This window comes from Emys orbicularis, chromosome 10, assembly GCF_028017835.1.
Source record: "Emys orbicularis isolate rEmyOrb1 chromosome 10, rEmyOrb1.hap1, whole genome shotgun sequence".
NCBI classification, from domain to species: domain Eukaryota; kingdom Metazoa; phylum Chordata; order Testudines; family Emydidae; genus Emys; species Emys orbicularis.
Genome location: NC_088692.1, coordinates 37,284,004 through 37,306,112, shown reverse-complemented (window position 1 = coordinate 37,306,112; position 22,109 = coordinate 37,284,004). Strand labels below are relative to the sequence as shown.

Below are 22,109 nucleotides of genomic sequence, written 5' to 3'. Positions count from 1 at the left end.
TTCCCTGGGACATCCGCGAGGGGGTGGGACAGGGCCAGAGTTCATGCTTGGCCGATTGGTGGCAGCAGAGACTGGCATTGCTTTCAATGTGAAAGGAGGCCAGTGGTACTACTAAAGTTTTAAGCAGCCACAAGTCTACGGCTTACCATGTTTGCCTGCTACAGAGATTCCGGTGTCCTGCCCCGCTTCCCAGATCGGCAGTGCAAGACCCCAGGCACTGAAGGCGAGGTCCGAAAATTCGACCTTGTCCTGAGTGCGCATGTGATAGGTGCGGTGCATGGTCTTGTTCACAGAGAAAGACTATGTTCTTTGTTCAAAACTACATTTATGTTTCGGAGGAATTCACTACCTTTTTCTCATTCCCACAGCCACATCTGCGACTGTCTCCCAACCCAGCCTGGCATCACACTCCCAGAGGCTACCGCACATTAGGCGGAGGAAGAAGAAGACGCGAGAGGACATGTTCTCAGAACTAATGGGCTGCTCCCGAGCCCAGGCAGCACAGCAGAACCATTGGAGGGAGAATTTGTCCCAAATGCACCGGACACACATGGAACGTGAGGAGAGGTGGCGGCGGCAGGAAGACCAGCAGGCGACTCAAACGCTGCTTGGACTTCTGAGGGAGCAAACGGACACGCTCCGGCGCCTTGTTGATGTTCTGCAGGAACGGAGGCAGGAGGACAGAGCCCCGCTGCAGTCTATCAGTAACCGCACTCCCCCGCCACCAAGTCCCATACCCCCCTCGCCCAAAGTCCAAAGAAGGAGGGGCGGCAGAGTCCGTGAAAACTCTCACTCGACCCCTGCAGACTGCTCAAGCACCAGAAGGCTGTCATTCCCCAAAATTTGAAAAGTCCTTTCCTGCCCGCCTCACCCAAGCCCCCGTCCAAGTTTCACCCCCCAGTTTCATGTGTGGTTGTTAATAAAAAATAGGTTTCTGTTCATTACTGTTTCAATCATGTTCTTTTGAGGGAGAGTCTGTCTGAAGGGGGGGGGAAGGGCCCTGGTAATTGGACACGACAGTCACCTTTAGCAGGGTACAGAGGCGGGGGCAGGTCCAGCAGCAGGGCACATACACAGTGCAGTGACTAGTTACCCTGGTCAGTCTGGGAGGTGGTTTTCATGTTCTGTGCGGGGGGGGGGGGGGGTTGCTCTGTGACTTTGTGGCGGGGGAGGGCAGTTAAAGATCTTATGCAGCGGTCCTTGTCCTGGATCACAGAGCCACGCAGGAGGGGATCTGTAACCCTCCTCCCCCTGCCATAAAGTCACATAGTCCCCACATACACGCAGTCCCGCTCAGGAGGGCTGGCAGGCTCCGTTGAAACAACCAGTCCGCCACTGCGAATCCTGTCATTCCTGGAGTTTAGAAGGATCATTTGCATCAGTACACTACACCCGCTCCCCACCACAGTCTGCGTCCCAGGTTTAAAACATTCCTGCGAAAACAGTAATCAAGACAACGGTGTTCATTAACAAAATAAAACTGATTTTATTTTTTTGGAAGGGGGTGGAGGGGGTCTGTAACTGGAGAGGATAGTGAACATTAACTGGGTAAAGAAACGGTGGCAGGTTCAGCTTCTCTGTACAGAAACTTAAAAGTCACTGGTTACCCTGCTCACTGTGGAACCTAGCTTTCAAAGCCTCCCGGATGCACAGCGCGTCCCGCTGGGCTCTTCTAATCGCCCGGCTGTCTGGCTGGGCGTAATCAGAAGCCAGGCTATTTGCCTCAACCTCCCACCCCGCCATAAAGGTCTCCCCCTTGCTCTCACAGAGATTGTGGAGCACACAGCAAGCTGCTATAACAATGGGGATATTGGTTTCGCTGAGATCACAGCGAGTCAGTAAGCTTCTCCATCTCCCCTTGAGACGGCCAAAAGCACACTCCACCACCATTCTGCACTTGCTCAGCCGGTAGTTGAACAGTTCTTTTTCAGTGTCCAGGGCGCCAGTATAGGGCTTCATGAGCCAGGGCATTAGCAGGTAGGCTGGGTCCCCAAGGATCACTGTAGGCATCTCCACATCCCCAAGACTTATTTTGTGGTCCGGGAAGTAAATACCTTCCTGCAGCCGTCTAAACAGACCAGAGTTCCTGAAGACGCGAGTGTCATGAACCTTGCCCGGCCAAACAACGTTGATGTTTGTAAAACGTCCCCGATGGTCCACCAGTGCTTGCAGCACCATTGAAAAGTAGCCCTTTCTGTTAATGTACTGGCTGGCCTGGTGCTCCGGTCCCAGGATAGGGATGTGAGTTCCATCTATAGCCCCACCGCAGTTTGGGAATCCCATCGCGGTGAAGCCATCTATGATGACCTCCACGTTTCCCAGGGTCACTACCTTTGAGAGCAGTACCTTAACGATTGCGTTGGCTACTTGCATCACAACAACCCCCACGGTAGATTTGCCCACGCCAAAGTGGTTCGCGACAGACCGGTAGCTGTCCGGCGTTGCAAGCTTCCAGAGGGCTATGGCCACTCGCTTCTGGACAGTCAGGGCTGCTCGCATCCGGGTGTCATTGCGCTTCAGGGCAGGGGACAGCAACTCACAAAGTTCAAGGAAAGTCCCCTTCCGCATGCGAAAGTTTCGCAGCCACTGGGATTCGTCCCAGACCTGCAGCACTATGCGGTCCCACCAGTCCGTGCTTGTTTCCCGTGCCCAGAATCGCCGTTCCACAACATCCACATGACCCATTGTCACCGTGATGTCCTCGGCGCTGGGTCCCGTGCTTTCTGACAGGCCTGTGCTACTCTCAGACTTCAGGCCCTCACCGCGGTGCCGTAGCCTCCTCGCCTGGTTTATCTGCATCTGCCTCTGGGAAAGGTGGATGATAAGCTGCGAGGCGTTGACAACGGCCACAACTGCAGCGATGGTCGCAGCGGGATCCATGCTCGCAGTGCTGTGGCGTCCGCGCTGTCACTGACCAGAAAAGTGCGCGAACTGATTTCCCGCCGGCGCTTTCAGGGAGGGAGGGAGGGCGGTAGTGACGGACGGATGATGACAATTACCCAAAAGCACCCTCGACCCTTTTTTTTTACCCAGAAGGCATTGGCGGCTCGACCCAGAATTCCAATGGGCAGCGGGGACTGCGGGAACTGTGGGATAGCTGCCCACAGTGCACCGCTTCCAATGTCGACGCTTTCCCCATTAGTGTGGACTCACAAAGTCAAATTACTGTCCTTAGTGTGGACACACACATTCGACTTTGCAATATCGATTCTACATTTTCAATTTAAGAGAAATCGAACTAGCCTTGTAGTGTAGACATACCCTTAGTTGTGGACTAGAAGCTCTTTCAGGCCCTAATTGAAAGGCCAAATTTAATGAGCTTCATGAAGCCGTCCCTCCTTCTCTTCAGGTTTCTTTTGCAGGATAGTCGTGATATGAACCTACTAGTTCTCCAGTCTTCCAAAGACTCTTCCAGCGGAACTGGGGGCAGAAGGACCACCAGCATTTCTAAGATAAAAACCAAATACAGTAACTCCTCGCTTAACGTTGTAGTTATGTTCCTGAAAAATGCGACTTTAAGCAAAATGATGTTAAGTGAATCCAATTTCCCCATAAGAATTAATGTAAATAGGGGGGTTAGGTTCCAGGGAATTTTTTTTCACCAGACAAAAGACTATATATACACACACACATACACATACACACACACAGAGTATAAGTTTTAAACAATGTAATACTGTACACAGCAATGATGATTGTGAAGCTTGGTTGAGGTGGTGGAGTCAGAGGGTGGAAGAGGATGGGCTATTTCCCAGGGAATGCCTTGCTGCTAAATGATGAACTAGCACTCGGCTGAGCCCTCAAGGGTTAACACATTGTTGTTAATGTAGCCTCACATTCTACAAGGCAGCACAGATGGAGGGAGGGGAGACAGCATAGCAGAGAGAGAGAGAGAGAGGGGGAGAGATGCGCATTGCCCCTTTAAGTACGCGGACACCACTCTAAGTACACTGCCTTTTTAAGTAGATCAGCAAGTTGAGACAGCGGCTGCTGCAAGCAAGCTCCCTCCGTCCTGAGCCCTGTCATGTTCCCCCCAACCCCGTTCTATGGAGATGGGGTAAGCAGGGGGCAGGAGCAGGGGGAGGGGGACACCCTGACATTATCCCCCCCTCTCCTCCTCCCCCCCCCCCCCGCGCACAGCAAGCAGGAGGCTCCCAGGCAGAGGACAGGAGCAGCACATGGCGGTGGGGGGAGGGACAGCTGAACTGCAGGCAATTGATAGCCCACTGGGCAGCTGCCGCACAGGGAACTTAGGGGAGCAGGGAGCTGATAGTGGGGCTGCCAGTCCACCCTGGTTCCAAGCCCCCACCAGCTAGCTCCAACTGGCTGCTCTTTCTGCAAGCAGTGGACAAAGCAGGCAGCTGCCAAACAATGTTATAAGGGAGCATTGCGCAACTTTAAATGAACATGTTCGCTAATTGATCAGCAACGTAACAACGAAACGTTAACCGGGAGGACTTTAAGTGAGGAGTTACTGCATGTCCTCTTTCCTTGTCCACTTGTGTTTTTAAATCCCCTTTCGGGCCTTCATACCAAGCAGGATAATGAGAGTTCCCACTACATTCTCCCCCCCACCCCCAGGGCTGAGCTCTGATGAGAGAAGCATGCATCTCTGAAGCACTAAAGGCTAGGGTTTTAAAAGTATTTAAATGCCTAAAGAAGCAGGGAAGATGGAAACCACTAGTGGGGTTTTCGAAAGTTCCTGTGCTAGACAGGAGGCCGGAAGAGACAATCTGGTGGTCCCTTACTTCCTTCTGACCATAAACTCCATGACTCTAAATAAAATCTGGCCCTCAGGCTCCTGCTGGAAGCTGTAGCAAACCTGCAATATGTGACCCAGTCACTAGCGGGGGACAGTGCCGCAGCTGGGGTAATAGGGGTTAGAGTTACATCACCCATTTCAATAGCAGCCTAATTTACCCTGGCGTTCCCCTCTCACACACTGGTAGGGGTGTATACAGCTCAGATGTTGGGCAAAGCTGCGTGTGAATGCGCACGGCCTCTGCAGCTAGCAGAGGATCAGTTCCTACAAGGGGCAGTGCTGTATTCACCCCTCGCTAGCATGGAAACCTTGTGAACTATGACCGGCAGAGGCTTGCACCAGAGCGTTTTGAAGGCCACTCGAGACACCCCATCATGGCTGAGAGCTCTCGAGAGCGCACATGATCCTTCATCCCACAATAAAACAGGTGCGTGTGAGAGAGAGAAAAAAAGGAGAACCGAGGAAAGGGAAGAATCACTTACAGCTTCAATGGTTGTTTTCCTCTTGTCCATCCAGCTGCTGCTTTGCAGTTCAGCCTTTTCCTTCATAATGGCTATTGAAAACAATCCCAAGCCCATATTCCTGGTAGAAGCTCAAGATAGACACAAGGACTGAGGCCAGGAGCAAATTATAGATTGTTTCTGTGATGCAAGAACTCAAAAAACATCGGTTAATGGGTCGCAGCCCAGGTCTGTTGGGAGCTAAAATTGCTACCATCTGACAGCTGTTCAGCTGGTTGCATGAAGCCAGCTTTTGACTTCACAGCGCATAAAAGCCACCACCACCACTGGGGCTAATTGGTCTGCTTGGTGCAGTCTCAGCAGAAAGGCAACGGACTGAATGGGCCACAGCTGGTGTATTCCCGTCTCCCACACAGAGGTGAAGGCACGAAGCGAAGTCAATGGCATTATCAATCGGCCCCTTTACAAAGGCAGAAAGGCATGAATGGTTACTTACAAACCCTTCTCATTTGACAATTAAGTTTTGTAGGCCACATGCTCAGAATATTCTTACATATTCTATGTTGCTTTGCAATTGTTAGTACAAAGGCTGAGGGCGGGAATTCATCCTATCCTACCATTCGCAATTCCAATTTCTCCCCTCTCCAGACACTTGATCCAGACCCTGATTTGGCCTGGTCAGCTGTGAGTGGAGCCTGGCACCGATTGTGACCCATGGAGAGCGCTCCATATGGGTTGGGGAATGGAGCAGCAGAGTGGAGCACAGCTCATTTGGCCCACAGCATGTGTATACATTTTATCATGCCTTCTCATAGGAATACGCTCATGACAACTTGCCCCTACCCCAAATGCACGACTGGTTTTCAGTGTTTATTTCAAACCCTAAAGCATGGTGCAATTTATGGCCCACCGTTCACACCAGATTCTCCAAGTGTGCTTTCAATGCACTGCAGCCTGTGAAGAAGCAGAAAGCCATTGCAATGCAGGGCGTCCAAAACCCGAAAAGTTTTATTGTGGTTGTTAGTAGCACTTGCTGTTAAGCTTGCACGTCTGTTTCTATTACCACCCCCCATCTTCACACCAGTGGCGTAGCCAGGTTCTAAGAGCAGGGGGAGCAAACATAAAAAAGGCGCCCCCCCCATGGCTCCTCCTCCGGCCACTCCATGCCCCCCTCCCCCTTGGCTCCTCCGGCCACGCTGCGGCCATGCTGCGCCTCCCCATGGCTCCTCCGGCCATGCCGGCCGAGCTGAATTCTCCATTTATGGACAGAGTGGCTGGTGCTGGGCATCGGCTGCAGAGGCGGAGCGGCGGCGGGGGGCTCTCGCTCTCACTCCCGGGCCGGGCACACACCAGCTGAGGAGCCGAGTCCCCGTCAGAGCATGAGAGGAGCCTCCAGCCTGTAAGGCCGCTGACACCCGCCCGCCCGCATGGGGTCTGCGCTGGCCTCCCCTCTGTGCTGAGCACCCCCCTCGCCGGGCCCCCCAGGCGGCGGGGGAGGAGGCTGAACATTCCAGAGCCCGGCGGGGGTCTAGAACGCTGGACAGCAGCCGGGGGCGCTCTCCCGGCCGAAGGGGAGAATATTGGGTACTCAGCACCTCTAAAAATCAGACCCCAAGTGCTGTCCAAGGCATCAAGTGAACCAACTGTAAACATTCCCTTAATCTCTTCCAGTTACAGTCATCTCAGGCATTCCTTCTCGTGAGCCTGGGTGAATGCATTTTTAGAAGGAAATGTGATTGAGTCAGCAGTGTCCCTTTCAAAGGGCCACAGAGCACTTCCTGTTCCTGTAAGACACAGGCAGAAGAAATCCAGGGTGCATAGCGTGCTCAAGCTACTGCTGGAACCACAGCTTCTGCATTTCCTGATGCTTCATGGTTTCAACCGTGGAAACTCAGAGCCCAGTTCTGTACTCTCCCGAGCAGCTCTTGGGCGGACGTGTCAGACTGCTGAAGTCAACAGGATCCTCGGGTGAGTAAGTGGGCCGCTCCAGCAGATCCCTTTACGTTGCGCTCATGCCACCTTCTGCACGTCACTGCTCTTTAATGCAAGAGAAGGCCGGGGACAATCTGCCCGAGAGAACATTCAGTGTAAGATTTTCTAAAACTTCAGAATTTTGTTACCCTTAAATGTATTTGTTGAATTTAAAAAAAGAAAAGACTCCCCCCATTTCACGCGGAGGGATGGTGGCCACAGCAGAGTGGAAGGGAGTCTGTTCCCCTTGCACAACTGCAGCACTGTATAAATGATACTCATTCATCTCCCCAGGTTACTTATACCATGCCCATCCCGTAGGCACCAGAGCTTCTAGCTGGCAATTGTACTCACACGGATTCTAGTTGCACGGGCAGCCCTGGGACTGCCTTTGGAGTTGTTCTTCACCATTCAGTGATATGCAACTACTTATGTGCAGCTACGCACCACAGGATGGAATGTCCAACCTTCCCACTGCTGGGTTTCAGGGACGCATTTGGCATGGCTCACTTTGGTGACTGAACCTCCCATGACAAAAGGGGACCCGCCTCCAAACCCAACAAGATTCCAGTTCCTCTCCCCTTTAATGTTGCAGCCCCTCCTCGCCTGATGTCATCACAATGAGGAGTGCTCAGAGAGGAAGGCCGGATAATGCTGGCTCCACAGCCCAACACCATTGCATGATTTCCACAGATGAGGTCGCTGGGGGCAACACAATGAATGGGGGCATTGAGCAAGCAGCATGCATGGTGAACCTAGCCTCTGCCAGCCTTGAGATCAGAGGGCCAAGACCCCATCCTGCTTCTGCTGGAATCAATAGGCAAAACTCCCATGGCACAGACTTGTGCACATTCTGCTCTGTTACCCTGCACACATCCATAGTAACCTCATGGAAGTCTATGGAGTTACTCCCAATTTACACCGCAGCAACAGCAGGATTTGGCTCTCGGTGTGGCGACGGTTTGTGCTGCTAGTAGAGCTGTAAGGCTGTCATCACTGTGCGCTCCCAGGGCTTTTATACCAGCCCTGGCTAACGGGGGCAGGAAACGCCTCACTGAGTCTGCCAGGCCCAAAGGAAGCTCACTCTTTCCTAGGTTAATAGTGATTTTCAACGCTCAACCACTTCTGCTTTTAAAGTCTGTGTCAGCATTTATGGGGTTATGACAATAGCATCTCCCAGTCCTTCCCTCCTCCGCCATCCCTTCCTTCCTGGGGAAACAGGAGAAAAAAAAGCCCCCAAAAGAGTAATGGTAACAGCTTTTAATTTGACAAGAATCAATACATCATTTCAGACAATACTGGTTTTGCTTCTTGTTTGGAGTTTCCTTCACATACCAGCAGGGAGAGGGGAACTTTGTCGGGAAGTACAGTTTTTCCTTGGGGCTTAAAGCATGATCAGTGTGCAAGTCAGTGCTTCTTTTTTTGTTTAAAACTCTTTTCCCGATGATTTATTTACAGTTACAGTACCTCTTAGTGATCAACAGAAAAAAAATGTGTTAACTGGGGATACACGATCCCAAGTTGAGAAAGGCAGATCTCTGATATTTATATATTTATACATACATATATATATATTTATGTGTATACACAGATACATTTCTCTCTTCTTTAAAGTATTAAAAAAATTGATCAACCTCCATTCTATAAAAAATACCTACTCTACAAGATAGAAAAATTTCCCTCTCAAAGTATACACCGATTTACACCCAAAGCTACTCTGGAAATGTACATTACGTGGCTTCTTCCCGCAGGCTCAGGGAGGGAAAAGGTCCACAAGGGGACAGCTTAGAGAATGAATGAGCAGGAGCTCTTGGCTTGCTGGGAGATGCTACACAAGGATGTGGGGAGGGAGAAGGAAGATGATGGCTCATTGCTCAGGTGTCCAGGGAAGAGAAAACGCAGCCCTCGCTGGAAGGCAGGTTGTCTCATCTCTCTCAGCAGTTATTATAAAAGACAAGCCCAAGGGCATTGTGTGTTCACAGAATGCGACTGGGGACTTCTCGAACACCCCAATGAGACTGGAGCTCCAGACCCTGCAGGGGGAGATGGAGTTGAAAGCAGTGACCTGCTGCCATCTGTCCCTGCAGTCGCTTTTTCTCTTACTTTAGTTTTCAAATGAAAACTGGGTAAGTCTGGGTTAAAGACTTAATAGAAGGCAAACCCGTATGAAGATGGACATTTTGCACAGGCATCCCATGAAACCGTCTCTCCATTACAGTGGGAAAGACAGGGACTGTCAGCACCACTGTGTGTTTTTGGGATCCCCCAGCTATTCTCACTCACACAGGCTCTTCACCCACGTTAGAATCATCCTTTGGGTCTGCATGAATCCAGTTATGCAATTTCTTATGCCCTGAAGAAAGCCATCTGGGACCAAGGGCTTTTACTTTCCAGACATGGAATAAAATAAAGGAGAGATGCCAGCTCAGTAGTTGCAATGGCCTAAAGGGGATATTAGGGGAGCGAAGGGGCTGTGGTGTTTATCGCTCTCCAACTCTCAGCAGAGGGAGGATTTGGATCTGGTTTCCCTGGTAAGCAGCTGTACTAGCAGCTCAGATGTCCCAGTCCTATGAGCACATTTAGGATGTTCCAGTGCAGACCAATGCACCAGGATTTTCCATATTTTGTACAGATTTAGGATTCAGCCTGGCTAACAGGGCCCTTCTAAAAGCTAACCAGGTGATTTAAAAATGAAATCACCCCCGTTTAAAATAGAAATCTACTATATATTCAACATGCCAACTGTGCCTGGAACCAGGCCGCCTTTCAGTTACAGGTCAAATCAAAATCAAAGCCAAGGAAGTTGGATCATTTGGGTATGTGCTAGCCTGAAGGTTGTTCTGGTAGCCCGAGGAGAACAGGCATTTTTAATCAATGACTGTTTTTACTTATTGAATGATGCATTGTACAGGTTTTAAAATGCATTAAACCGGATGCATTGTACAAGACTTTTAAAATGCATTTCACACTAGCCTGAATGGGTCTGAAGTTAATATGGTTTTTGTTTCCCAGAGGCCTTCGATTTCAGCCTCCAGTCAATTGTACCCCTTAGCTTCCCAGCACCACCTTCACTGGGGTGTAAGACTCAGTTGTAATCACTACACTGCAGGTGGCCTCGGTCATCTAAGAAGTCAAAACAGCAGCCGCTGGTCCCTGGTTTAGAGCCACTAAGCTACTCAATGAATGTGATAGCAAGCCAAGTGCATCGCAGCACAAGAACGGGGAGAACCCGGACATGGGAAAGGGCTCTACCTCCAGTGCTGCAGTATCATCAGCAGAGCGCACCTCTGACTGGATCATTGCAATACACTTCATGGTAACACTGGCATTCATGCACATAGGGGACGATGGCGGAGGTCCTTGGCTCTCGAAACAAGCATGTGAACGGTTCATGTTGGTCCCCTCTGCTAGAACTTACTCTGTTGCACCACTAGGGGACCAGCCTGAACAGCTGCGTGCCCACTTCTGGCTGAGCACTACTACGGCTACATGGGTACTGTGGGCCATACAGCAGAAGTGAGGAGGACATAACAGCTACCTGGCTGGCTCCAACGCACGCTAATTAACCATGAAGAAATCACAGCCCTTCCTTCACTCGCTCAAGGAAACAGCAGGATAGGTAGCCGCTGTCCTTCCATCTACAGCTGTGTGGCTTTCACCCCTCCCACTGATTGCTACCTTACTGCAGTCCTGTCCAACTCAGGTCCCATGGTTTGATAGAGAAGTGCTAACATCTGATGCTGAAGGAGCATGCCACAGAAGAGGAATGGGGAGTGCTGAAGAAAGCCACCCATCTGTATTGTGCGAGGAATGGAGCCAGATGAACAGTGAATTTAAAGAAGATGCCATATGTGTAAAATGTTACCAAGCCAGAGAACAAAAATACAAATGCCGAGGCACGTGTCGAACTCCAGTTACACCCCATATCAAAGACGGCCATTCCCCTGCCCCCTTCCTTCCACCCACTAAATGGAGAGAAGTCATCTAGGGTTCCTGCATGCAACCCCCATGAAGAGGGGGTGTGAGATGGTGCTAGCTGTGCAGACTGAGGGACGAACTTTGCACTAAGTTCAAAAACATTCTACGGGCGTGGAACGAACATTTCTCATTCACAGATCTGCCTCAGTAAGGGTGTCCTGGGCACTTTGGCAAAGCAGATTTCTGGGCTGTGCAGGGGAGGGCAGGAAATTATCTCAGAAGTCAATCAACTAACTTCTCCACCCCACTATTATTCTCTTTTCATTAAAGTTTCAGCAGAATGAATCTATACATGGCCCTGTATTTTGCTTAACTCCTTAGACCTATTCCCCACCCATGCGCCAAAAGGGATTTCAGGGTTACATATTGCAACAGTTCCAGTTAGCATTTGTCAGCCCCACCATTTGATATGTTCCATCGACAGGGAGGCAGGTCCTTTCCTTCCCCCCTCCCGCTCCACGTTTTGCTTCATTTATTCTCCAGATTCCCTTTCACCCCTTAAAGCCAGCAAGGGTCTTGAAAGAGAGTCTAACAACAAAGCTTTGTTGCTGGTTTTCTTTTTCCCCAGGGCACTGGATTAATTCACCCAGTGATCTGAAGTGACACTTCATGTGCCTTCATGGAGATCAAAGACATCCTAAGTCTCTCCTTCGCCTCTCAGTGCACCAAGTCCACCCCAGATCAGCAGCACACAGTCTGCAGCTTTCGGCTTCCTTTACTTGACTTCCAGGATGGATGGGTTGGTTTCCATGATGGCCACAATGATCCTGTCAATGTAGTCTTGCAGGCGGAAGTTAATCTCCTCCTGCTTTTGAATTGCCTCCATGAGCTGTAGGGGAGGAAGAGGAGGAAGCTGGTTACTGATAGGCCACAAGTCAGGGCCACCTAGTACAGATTTCTTTGCAATTTTCACCCTTGACCGTTTGCTCAGCAAAATAACCCACCAGAGTCCGCTACAAAGGGTTCCTTTGTCCCACAAGCTGCGTCCTACACAAGAGATTCCCTGCTCCAATTTTAGATTTAAGAGGAAAAACTGCATGTATCTTAAAAGAGCTACTGGTGACACATTCATTCCTGTTACTGTCCAGCACAAACTCCAGTGAAATGTACGTCCTCCTCAAAACCCAGCTTCAGCTCCCTGGAATCCCCATTGTTCTAGCTTCTTGTCTCTCGTGGGGGAATGTGGGTTGGCTGGGGCGGCCATTAGTTGTTCTCTTCCACACTCAAGCACCTTCCACTAACAGAGCTGCTAGTCTGCCCAAGTCAAAGCTAAGCCACAGGCTCATGCTGAATATTAACGTTGTGGGTCCTGTTTTCAAACCTGGAACCTCAGATGGCCAATTCATGCTTCTGGATGCACATATCAGGCAACCAAACACCTGTTTTAGGCACACGACAGCATGGGGACTTCAGCACTACAGTGTGAAAATTGAGCTCGTCACTGAGTTTCTTTAGGGTTTTGTGTTTATGGAATGAGTCTCACAATCCCTTATAGTCTTGCCTTTCCCATGAGAGAACGCGGATTCTTATACCCTTAGACACCTGCCCCCACTGACAGACAAGGTTTACTCCAATGCTCTTCCTCTAGCTGCCAGACAACGGCAGTGACTTGTCCCAAGAGAAAGGAACATTGCATGTATCTCACTCAAATAGCAACATTTCCTGTCTCACTTGGCTCCTGCTGGTGAACTTGTCTGTCCATGTGTGCAAGTGTCTGAGGTACAACTACATGAGAACTTGGTACAACAACCGGGGAAGGGGGAGAAGCATAAAGAGCACAGCCATGACGGACCCAGGGTCTCAGTCCTCCACCAATCGTAAGAGGCTAGCTTGAGATTTCTGGTATTAAGCAGACAACGTACATATCTTCTTTACATTATCTTAGCAAGGGGGACATTACCTCATGAACAGCACAGCTAGCCCTTGGCTATAGCCTTGCCAAGGTGTGCACCACCATCTCAAGGAGTGTCTGGTTTCTATGGGAAGCCATGACCTATGGCAAGTCACCACCTCTGCCAGATGGGCCCCTTTCTAATTGCAGCAAGCTGTAGAAAGGAATTGCTGTGGCTCTCAGCGGGATCCCTGGATTATCAGTAGTGATCTCTACTGCAGAGAGGGCACTTCCAGCTCCTTCCAGGCACACGTAGGTGCTTAGGAGCCAAGAGAGGGGATTAAAGACATCACTCATGCTAAAGAGGAAGCGGTTTGAGGTAAACAGGAATACACTTTCTCTAGACACCACACAGTACCTCGTCTCTGGAGACCGAGCTGATTTCTGCAGCCAGGGACTCGGAGAAGGAAGCTGAGAAGAGGTTCTTGGCTCCCTGAATGCTAAGGTTTATAATCTGTCCATTCAGCTCGTCATTTTGTTCTTTCAGATTGCGGTTATCCTGCTCACAACAAAAAACAAGTTTCAGAGTAGCAGCCGTGTTAGTCTGTATCCGCAAAAATAACAGGAGTACTTGTGGCACCTTAGAGACTAACAAATTTGTTAGTCTCTAAGGTGCCACAAGTACTCCTGTTATTTTAACAAAAAACAAGAATCAATACGTTCATAATTTACATTTCTAGAGCTCCACAGATGGCAGGTGCTGTAGGTGCTTTACGAAAGGGGTGCTCTACATTTTACAGCTGGTGGAATAGAGGCATAGTGAAGTTAAGTGAAATGGCCAAGGTGCCCTGGTGACTAAATGGCAGAGCAAGACCAGAATACAGCTCTCCTGACTCTTGTTCTCCCCTGAGCTAGCAGAGCCCTGGGAAGCTTTACTCAGTAGAGGAATGAATACATGCAACATGCTGGGGAGATTCGAACCCCCTTTTGTTCTGACCAGATTGATCTGTGATGGATCAGCGTTTCACTGGGGTATCTCCAGATACTGAAGTGAGGCTGAAATCTGTGCCTCACCAGCCATGGAGATAGTGTTCTGCAGTCCTCTGTTGAGCTGAGAAAGGCAAAGCATTCCCCCACAGTGAAACATGCTCACGTTGTCTGTGCTACTTGGGCGGGCTATGACGATTCTCTCCCAGAAGAGGCTTTTAGGCCAAACAGACATGGTAGCTGTGACTATAGTGCTGAGATGTCTCCCCAGTGCCTCTCCTGTTTCCCATACACAATCCTAGCTGTCCTTTGCCAATGCTTAATCACACCTCCAGTGGCTAAAGAACAGGCCGGTGCAGTCCCAGGAGTCTACACCAGATAGTGAGGCTGGATATGAAAGTCCAAGTTGCTGCTGTGGTGTTGAATTGATTGGCATCTAGTAGCCAAACCAAAACATCGCCCTCAGCATCCCAGTACCTGCTTGAGCCGCCTAATCTCTTGCTCCAGCTCCGTCTCCCGCGTCCTGCTATTGTACTCTTGGAGACCCACGCTGCTGCTTCTGCCTCTTCGCTGCTCCGCTTCAAGTTTGAACAGCTGCAGGTGCTCCAGCTGCTTTCGGAGGTCCTCAATCAGCTGCAATGCAATGAAGGAGAGCGATGGTGCCTGAGGGCAATAGTGCCACAGCGCTAAGCACTGAGTGAGCCTCCCTGCTGCACCAGAGAGGTGTGAGACAGCAGGAGGAGAGAGAATGGTCGGTAGGAAGCATACAGAAATCCCAGTTATGTTCTCAGTGTTATATTCCTGTCCTTCCCCTGTTAACGCTGGCTGGGCCCAAGGTCCTACCTCAGGCCTTTGCCATTACACCTTTACATCCACACAGAAATATGCCATGTTGAGCAAGCTGGTGAATCCTGACTTGTGCAGGCCTTAGAATGTGAATGCAGAGACACACGCTGGAGTGAATTTTAATGTACATGAAAGCGAGGGACTAGGGATAAGCTGATGCCACACACAGGGCAGGTGCTGTGCCAGCTCCCAGTCCAGCTAAGCCAATGCACCCCTGCAGACTGCCTTCCGATGAGGCACTGCCAAACAGCAGTGGTTTGAAGAGTGGCAAACCAGCTAGAACAAGATGATCAAATACACTTTCACCTGTTACTCAATTTAAATCCCGTCGCTGGAGGAATAAGGCAAGAGCTGTTCCACCCAGCTGTGTCCATTGTAACTGTGAACACTAGACACACAAGCACGTGGAAACGAAAAAGCACGCAGGTAAGGACAGCTGAAAGCATCAATTAATTTCTCTCCCTCCAGTTAATTGTATTTCTTCCATTTGGCAACAGCAGAGGCCACATTACAAGGTGCTGATAACAAGGTGAATTCATGGTGCAATTTGTATCTAGGGTTATCGAGGACCTAGAATAGCACTGAGCCCTGCGTACAGGACGCAGCATGTTGACCTCTGGGGAAAGTGCTTGTAAATAGCTGCAGTTTCTGCCGAGGACTCCAGGGAGAAGGGTGTGGATAGGCTGAATGGTGTCAGCTGTTCACTCTGCTCACCTCCTGAGTGGACTCCTTCTCCTTCTGGAATTGGTGTCTCTCCTGGGTCAGTTTGTCTCCCATCTTTCTCTTGCTTTCCTGCTCCTCATTGAGTTGAGCAGTGAGGTCTTCTATCTCATCTAACAACTTCTGCTTCTCCTGCAACAAAGTTTAGCAAGATGAAATCACAAGACCTTCCCCACAGCACGGCAAGGCCCCTCTCCTGTCATTCGGAGAGGAAAGCACATATGCACATTGCCACATGGGAACATTCTTTTAGCCGATGTGCATTAGTTTGGACACTTTTGCCTGCTGTGCTTTCATCTGTTGTCTGAGGACATCACAGCCTCAGTGCTTTGCCAGCAGTAAACAAAATGCACCAGCATAGTCAGGAGAGATACGTAATAAATGACTCCTGCCATAAGCTCCATTTGAGCAACTTCTTGCATCTACACAGAGCCCAGACGGCTTCAGTGACTCTGCACAGGGGCAGGACAGAGTTGTTACAGAACTGGGGCCTAAGCAAGGGCTACCGGATGAAAATGACATCAAATCAAAGGAATCCCTTAGTTTAAACAACAGCTGCCCTTTCAGAGAAGTTTATAATAGAGCCAGAACTCTGATCTCATTAAACCCTTTTTTATCCTGGGTTTTAGCTGAGCATGGATTTCACAGAGAGCAAATAGACAATGAAAGAACCCGAGCAATGTAAATTAGTATCTAAAACTGAACTATACCCATGGATTTTCAGAAGAACCCTTTTATTATTCTCCACCTTGGCTCAATGGTTGAACAGGGCAGTCAACTGAATTTGTTCGAAGTTTAAAACCAAGTAAAACTCATTATTTAATTGTGACCAGAGCCTTGTGAGTGACAAGGTTTCTTTATGCTGCTGCTACTTTTCCCCATATGATCAGCCCCTCTCCCCAATGTGTCATGTGCTGCTCGTAAGTTTTAACTTGGTTCCAACTTTAAAGGTGATTGCTGGAGTCACTTATTTTTATACATGCCAAAATTGTCCAAAAAAATTGTAGGTGCTTCATGTTGTATGCCTGGAGAAGTGACCTAGTTTTCAGGAGTGCTGAGCACCAACAGTCCCCAGTGAAAATTCAGTCACTTAATTAGGTGCAGACACTCATCTTTGCAAAATGTGTTACTAGTTTGTAACATGCATTGACATTTTCTGTGATGAAAGGTGCTTTGTCAATGTGAAATAATATTAACAACAAACAGGAAATCTATGTTTCAAACAAAAACAAAGGAGACATCCAGTTTATCAGCAGGGGGTTGCATCCTCCATGGAGAACTAATTGCATCTGTTACTGCTCATTAGCCACATTAACTCTAATTTAAGCTTAAATAGAGATGAGCAATAACATGTTATGAGGAGAGGACAGTCAAGAATAAACACATCTCAGGTGGCTGAATACACCTAGGAATCCTTACAATTTACACCCTCTCTCTCAGATCTAGTGTTGCTGTTTGAAACGTGGGATTGTTATTATTGTGTGTTATTAAATTATATTCTTTATACAGCATCTTTTCTGCCAGGAAAATCTCAACCCATCTCTCACTGGGTGGAGTTCTACAGCTTGTTTTATGCAGGATCTCAAACTAGATCAGGGATAGTCAATTGTTTTTTGCTAAGGTCCAAATTTCTTGGTCAAGGTAAAGTCAAGGTCCAGACTCCAGAGAAAATTATACAAAAATAATAACAATAATGATAATAAGTAAATAAAAAGATTTCTGGGTCCGTTCAAAAGTATCTGGCAGTCTGGATTTGGCCCACAGTCCACCTACTGTCTATCGCTGGACTAGATGATCAGCATAGGCCCTTCTGGCCTTGAAGTTTATGAAGCTAAGAAAAACTTGGGGGCCAAATTTTAGGCCCTTGAATCCATATTTAGGCACGTAGATCAAATCTTATTTCTTCAGGGAACCTTATATATTGGCAAATATAAGCCAGAAATTAACTATTTAATACATACCTATTATATTACACACCAACACAATACATCCATATTCCATTATACACACCCCTTTCCGCACTCACACAAGTTAGTGTAAAATGTGTCCTCTGCTAAAACTGACAATTAAAAAATACAACAGTGATAAAGTCGGAGTTACACACACAGTGGAATGTGGGTATTGTGACACAGGAGGAAAGCTGACAATCATTTCAGTGAGCTGCACTGGGAGAGTGTCCAACCTGTTAGGGTGAACCTGTGTGCACTGCCAAGTTGGTTAGTAAAGCTTCCCTACAAGAAGGTTCCACCGTCCTGCATTATGTTTTCAGTCAGCAGGACCCAAGCTGGAAATGAACTTCCCCAAAATTTGCCACAAGAGGGCAGAATTTAATTCATAAAACAGCAAAGAGAGTGATACAGGTACCACATATAAGGCAACAAAAAACAGCAGCACTGCTTGTTTGTGTGTATGAGGTTCTATGGGCGGCTGACAGGATTACTGCTGAAGTACATTTAGGACTGCATTGCCTCAGAGAGGTTGGTCCTGGGTCTACAGATTTTACAGCAACAAACACAGTGACTCAGTAAGTATCTACAGCATTAAGGCCTAGGTCCTGGTTTCTATTTAGGGTAGGACTAGAGGAGGAAATGGCTCTTTGCTTGTTTGCCTTGCTTGTTACACAGAACTTGGGATTCAGACAGGTCTGTTGTGCAAAGCGTTCCATCTCTGTTGTTTGCAATTGGCACTTCTAAAAATATCAATGGGGCTCACAACAGAACATAGCCTTGACCAAAATTCCGGACTCCGAGGGAAAACCACAGCGAGCTCTCATTCTGTATGGGCTACACTGCCTTGGAAGCTGGGCAGAACACAGGTGTCAGTGACTAATACACTGACAGGTTAACTTGAGGCAAGTTGGAATGTGCACTGCAGAGACGCTAAAGTATGATATGCTCAGGAAAGCCAGCAATGGGCCAGGGTGCTGAGTCATAGTGGTATAATTAATGCCACGTCCCATGCAGAGATGCGCATTCACACTTCACCGCTAAGGAATCTCTGGCACAGAACAGATCCCTCAGCCTGTTTTCAAACACACCAAAGTATGAGCCTGAAGTATCTTTCTAGGTGAGAAGGCTCTCCCTCACCTCCTCCAGCCTCTCGATACTGGCTTTCAGACAAGGGACGCAGGATCTCAGCTCGCTGTTCTCGTCCTCCAGCTGCTGCAGTCTGTGGCAACGAATGAACACACTTAGAAACTCTGCTACCAAAGCCCTGAGTCTAGAGAAAGTCATGCAAGCAGCAAAAATAACAAGAGCATATTAGCGAAGACCGGAGCGTGGATGTAGACTGAGGATGGACTCTCCCTTTGTCCGCCCCACTCCTCCTCACCAGCAATCACGGGGAAGGAGGAGACACCTACCCAGACTTAGCTGGAGTTGTTTGAAGCCCTCTGCCTAATTTTTGCCTGCTGTGACAGATATCCCACCCCCAAGGCACCAGGCCATCCTTCAGGCTCAGCACTGACTACCTTCATTGCCCCACAGTAGCAAATCCCAGCTTTGGGCACCAAAGGGTGAAACTTGTTATCTGAGCACAGGCTCTTTGCATTCCAATTATTTCCCCCCATTTTTGCTGCCTCTCCTCTCGGTATTTTTCCCTCAGAGGCCAAGTGCCAGGGATTGGCACACAGCAACCAGGAGGAGTCCAGAGATGGCCTCTCCTAGTGCCCCAGGTTCAGATCTCTCAAATTCACATGGGTAGTCTTCCTCCCATATTACCTTCCTGGTCCTTTCTTGTCAGTCATGGCCAGTTAGGACTGAACAAGAATGGAACGTTCTGCATTTGCTGAATCCCTAGTGAAAACCACCCAGCCAGAGAGAAGAGACATCCCTCGCCCAGGACAGGTTGGCTCTGCCCAGGAAGCCAGACTGAGGGTGTGGGAGAGCCTGCAAGCTGGTTACTGCCTGATGAGATTAGTCACTAGGAGCAAGGGTATTACTCAAGCTGGTTTTTCAGCTCAGATCTCCCCATGCTGCTGTTACCATTCCTCTGGGACAGCCCCAGACAGTGCTGTGGCTCTGTTCCTTCTAGAATAACCAAACACTGCTCAGATGTTTCTGTAACTGCTCCTCCCTCTCAGGGCTGTTCAGGCGGAGGAAAGCTGTAGTCCTCGCCTTGGGCTCATGCCTGTTGAAGTCAAAGGCAGAACAGATATTTTGTGCATGTCTTTGCGAAGCTGACTCATGTGACAATGTCAAACTGAGCTCCAGGGACTAGTCATGCGAACGGGCAGGAGGTTCAAGCGAACACCCTCGTTATTCGCACTGTTAGGGGCGGATCAAGAGGGAGCATGCATGAGCTAATGGAATTCAAATGGAAAGTTCTCTCTGGCTGGAGACAAGTGTCAAAGGTGGGTTAATTTACTACTTTGGGACAAAGTTACAGAGGAAGGAGGTAGTCAAAACCAGGGTTTAGAATTACATGGGGGCCAGCTTTATTAGAGGTAGCATAGCCAAGGCTGGAGTTTATTCTGGAAACTCACCCACAGCTGTGTTCTAGTTGTCACTGATTAGTGATACACCCCCAAAGCGTCACCATGTGGAGGATATGGCAGCTGTACCAACCTGGCTTGCAGATTCTCAATCTCAATACTCTTCTCTCTCTCCATCCTGGTCAGGAGCTCTCTTTGTTTTCTGATTTCCTCTAGGAGCATCTCATCTGCTTTCAACTCTTGCTCCTTCAGCTGTTCCTCCAGGGCATTAGCTCTTTGGAGAAAAGGAAAGAAAAGGGGTTTAGCCAAGTCTGACATTACACAGCTGTCCCACTGGCATTCAGATATTTTAGGGAGAGGGATGTCCTCCTTTCTTTTCACCCTCCTCCCCTCTTCCTCCTATTGCAAAGCCAGTAGAAGACACCATGGAGTTCGAAGATCATCATAAAAGGATCAGCATCTGTACAAGACAAAGAACAGGCACCTACAAGGCACTTACAGACACCTGGGGGAAAGCAGCTAGCACATCCTCACAACCATAAGAACATAAGAACATAAGAAAGGCCGTACTGGGTCAGACCAAAGGTCCATCTAGCCCAGTATCTGTCTACCGACAGTGGCCAATGCCAGGTGCCCCAGAGGGAGTGAACCTAACAGGCAATGATCAAGTGATCTCTCTCCTGCCATCCATCTCCATCCTCTGACGAACAGAGGCTAGGGACACCATTCTTACCCATCCTGGCTAATAGCCATTTATGGACTTAGCCACCATGAATTTATCCAGTCCCCTTTTAAACATTGTTATAGTCCTAGCCTTCACAACCTCCTCAGGTAAGGAGTTCCACAAGTTGACTGTGCGCTGCGTGAAGAAGAACTTCCTTTTATTTGTTTTAAACCTGCTGCCTATTAATTTCATTTGGTGACCCCTAGTTCTTGTATTATGGGAATAAGTAAATAACTTTTCCTTATCCACTTTCTCAACATCACTCATGATTTTATATACCTCTATCATGTCCCCCCTTAGTCTTCTCTTTTCCAAACTGAAGAGTCCTAGCCTCTTTAATCTTTCCTCATATGGGACCCTCTCTAAACCCTTAATCATTTTAGTTGCTCTTTTCTGAACCTTTTCTAGTGCTAGAATATCTTTTTTGAGGTGAGGAGACCACATCTGTACACAGTATTCGAGATGTGGGCGTACCATGGATTTATATAAGGGCAATAAGATATTCTCAGTCTTATTCTCTATCCCCTTTTTAATGATTCCTAACATCCTGTTTGCTTTTTTGACCGCCTATCTCAACCATCCAATCTCTGAGCACTCTGTGATGCTGAATCACTTGGAAGCCACTGCCTATTTGGCATTTAAATCACTGGGAACCCAGGCAATGGATGCTGGTATCCTATCATCGCAGGTTTCTACAAGCTTCAGTGGTCTAGTACTGCACAGAATAAGCTACTGAGGCTAATTACTCTAATTAATTATCTTCCTTTTCACCTGGGTTTGTAGTGGAGTATGAAATTCACATGCCACTTATGGGTAATTCCTTTGGGCACCAGTATCAGTGATAATTGTATAGCTCTAGGAATACAATATTTGGCTGTCTGCACGTTGCCAATAAATTAAGCAGGGCCTACATAACAATGATTATTTAATTGTTGCAGAGAAATATTATAATACAAGACAGAGAGGATGTTTAATAGATGTTGGGATTTGTAAGACTTCTAGCATCTTATAATAATTTTAAATTAAATCAAATCTAGGACCTAAAGAAAGTGACCATTTCCCTCTGAATTCTCAATCACCAGGGGAGTAGGGAGGGTTATTTTTCCAGGCCACATCCATAACTGGCAAACATTTTTAATGTCACATGGTTCTCAATGGAGCACACGAGTCTCAGAAGACATTCAAGCAGTGGACAGATGTTTGCTGTTAATCTGCTCCCTCAAACCTGTCCTTGGAAGCAGGTGAATAAATAGTGTATAGAGTGGCTGTCATTTTATGACCTTTGATTACATTACTGTAAAGCTGCTTCTGCTTCCCAAAGCAGTGCACTATGAACCATCTTCAGCATCAGCAGCTGGGAAGCTGCAGTTTGCTGGGATATTGTTTTGTTATAGAGC

At 48.3% G+C, this 22,109-nt stretch overlaps 1 protein-coding gene across 5 annotated transcripts in view; it reads right to left on the bottom strand.

Moving 5' to 3' along the window:
• Nucleotides 1–11,887: 11,887 nt before the first annotated feature.
• The window catches only part of RAB11FIP3 (RAB11 family interacting protein 3), a 170,477-nt gene continuing 160,255 nt past the window's right edge, over nt 11,888–22,109 (bottom strand). For all 5 annotated transcript variants that reach the window (XM_065412276.1, XM_065412277.1, XM_065412278.1 and 2 more), the window contains 6 exons: nt 20,122–20,262; nt 18,643–18,724; nt 15,551–15,688; nt 14,468–14,623; nt 13,422–13,562; nt 11,888–12,001 (listed from right to left, as the gene is read on the bottom strand). In XM_065412276.1, the coding sequence (XP_065268348.1) occupies nt 11,888–12,001; nt 13,422–13,562; nt 14,468–14,623; nt 15,551–15,688; nt 18,643–18,724; nt 20,122–20,262 (772 nt within the window). The remainder of the gene's footprint in view (nt 12,002–13,421; nt 13,563–14,467; nt 14,624–15,550; nt 15,689–18,642; nt 18,725–20,121; nt 20,263–22,109) is intronic.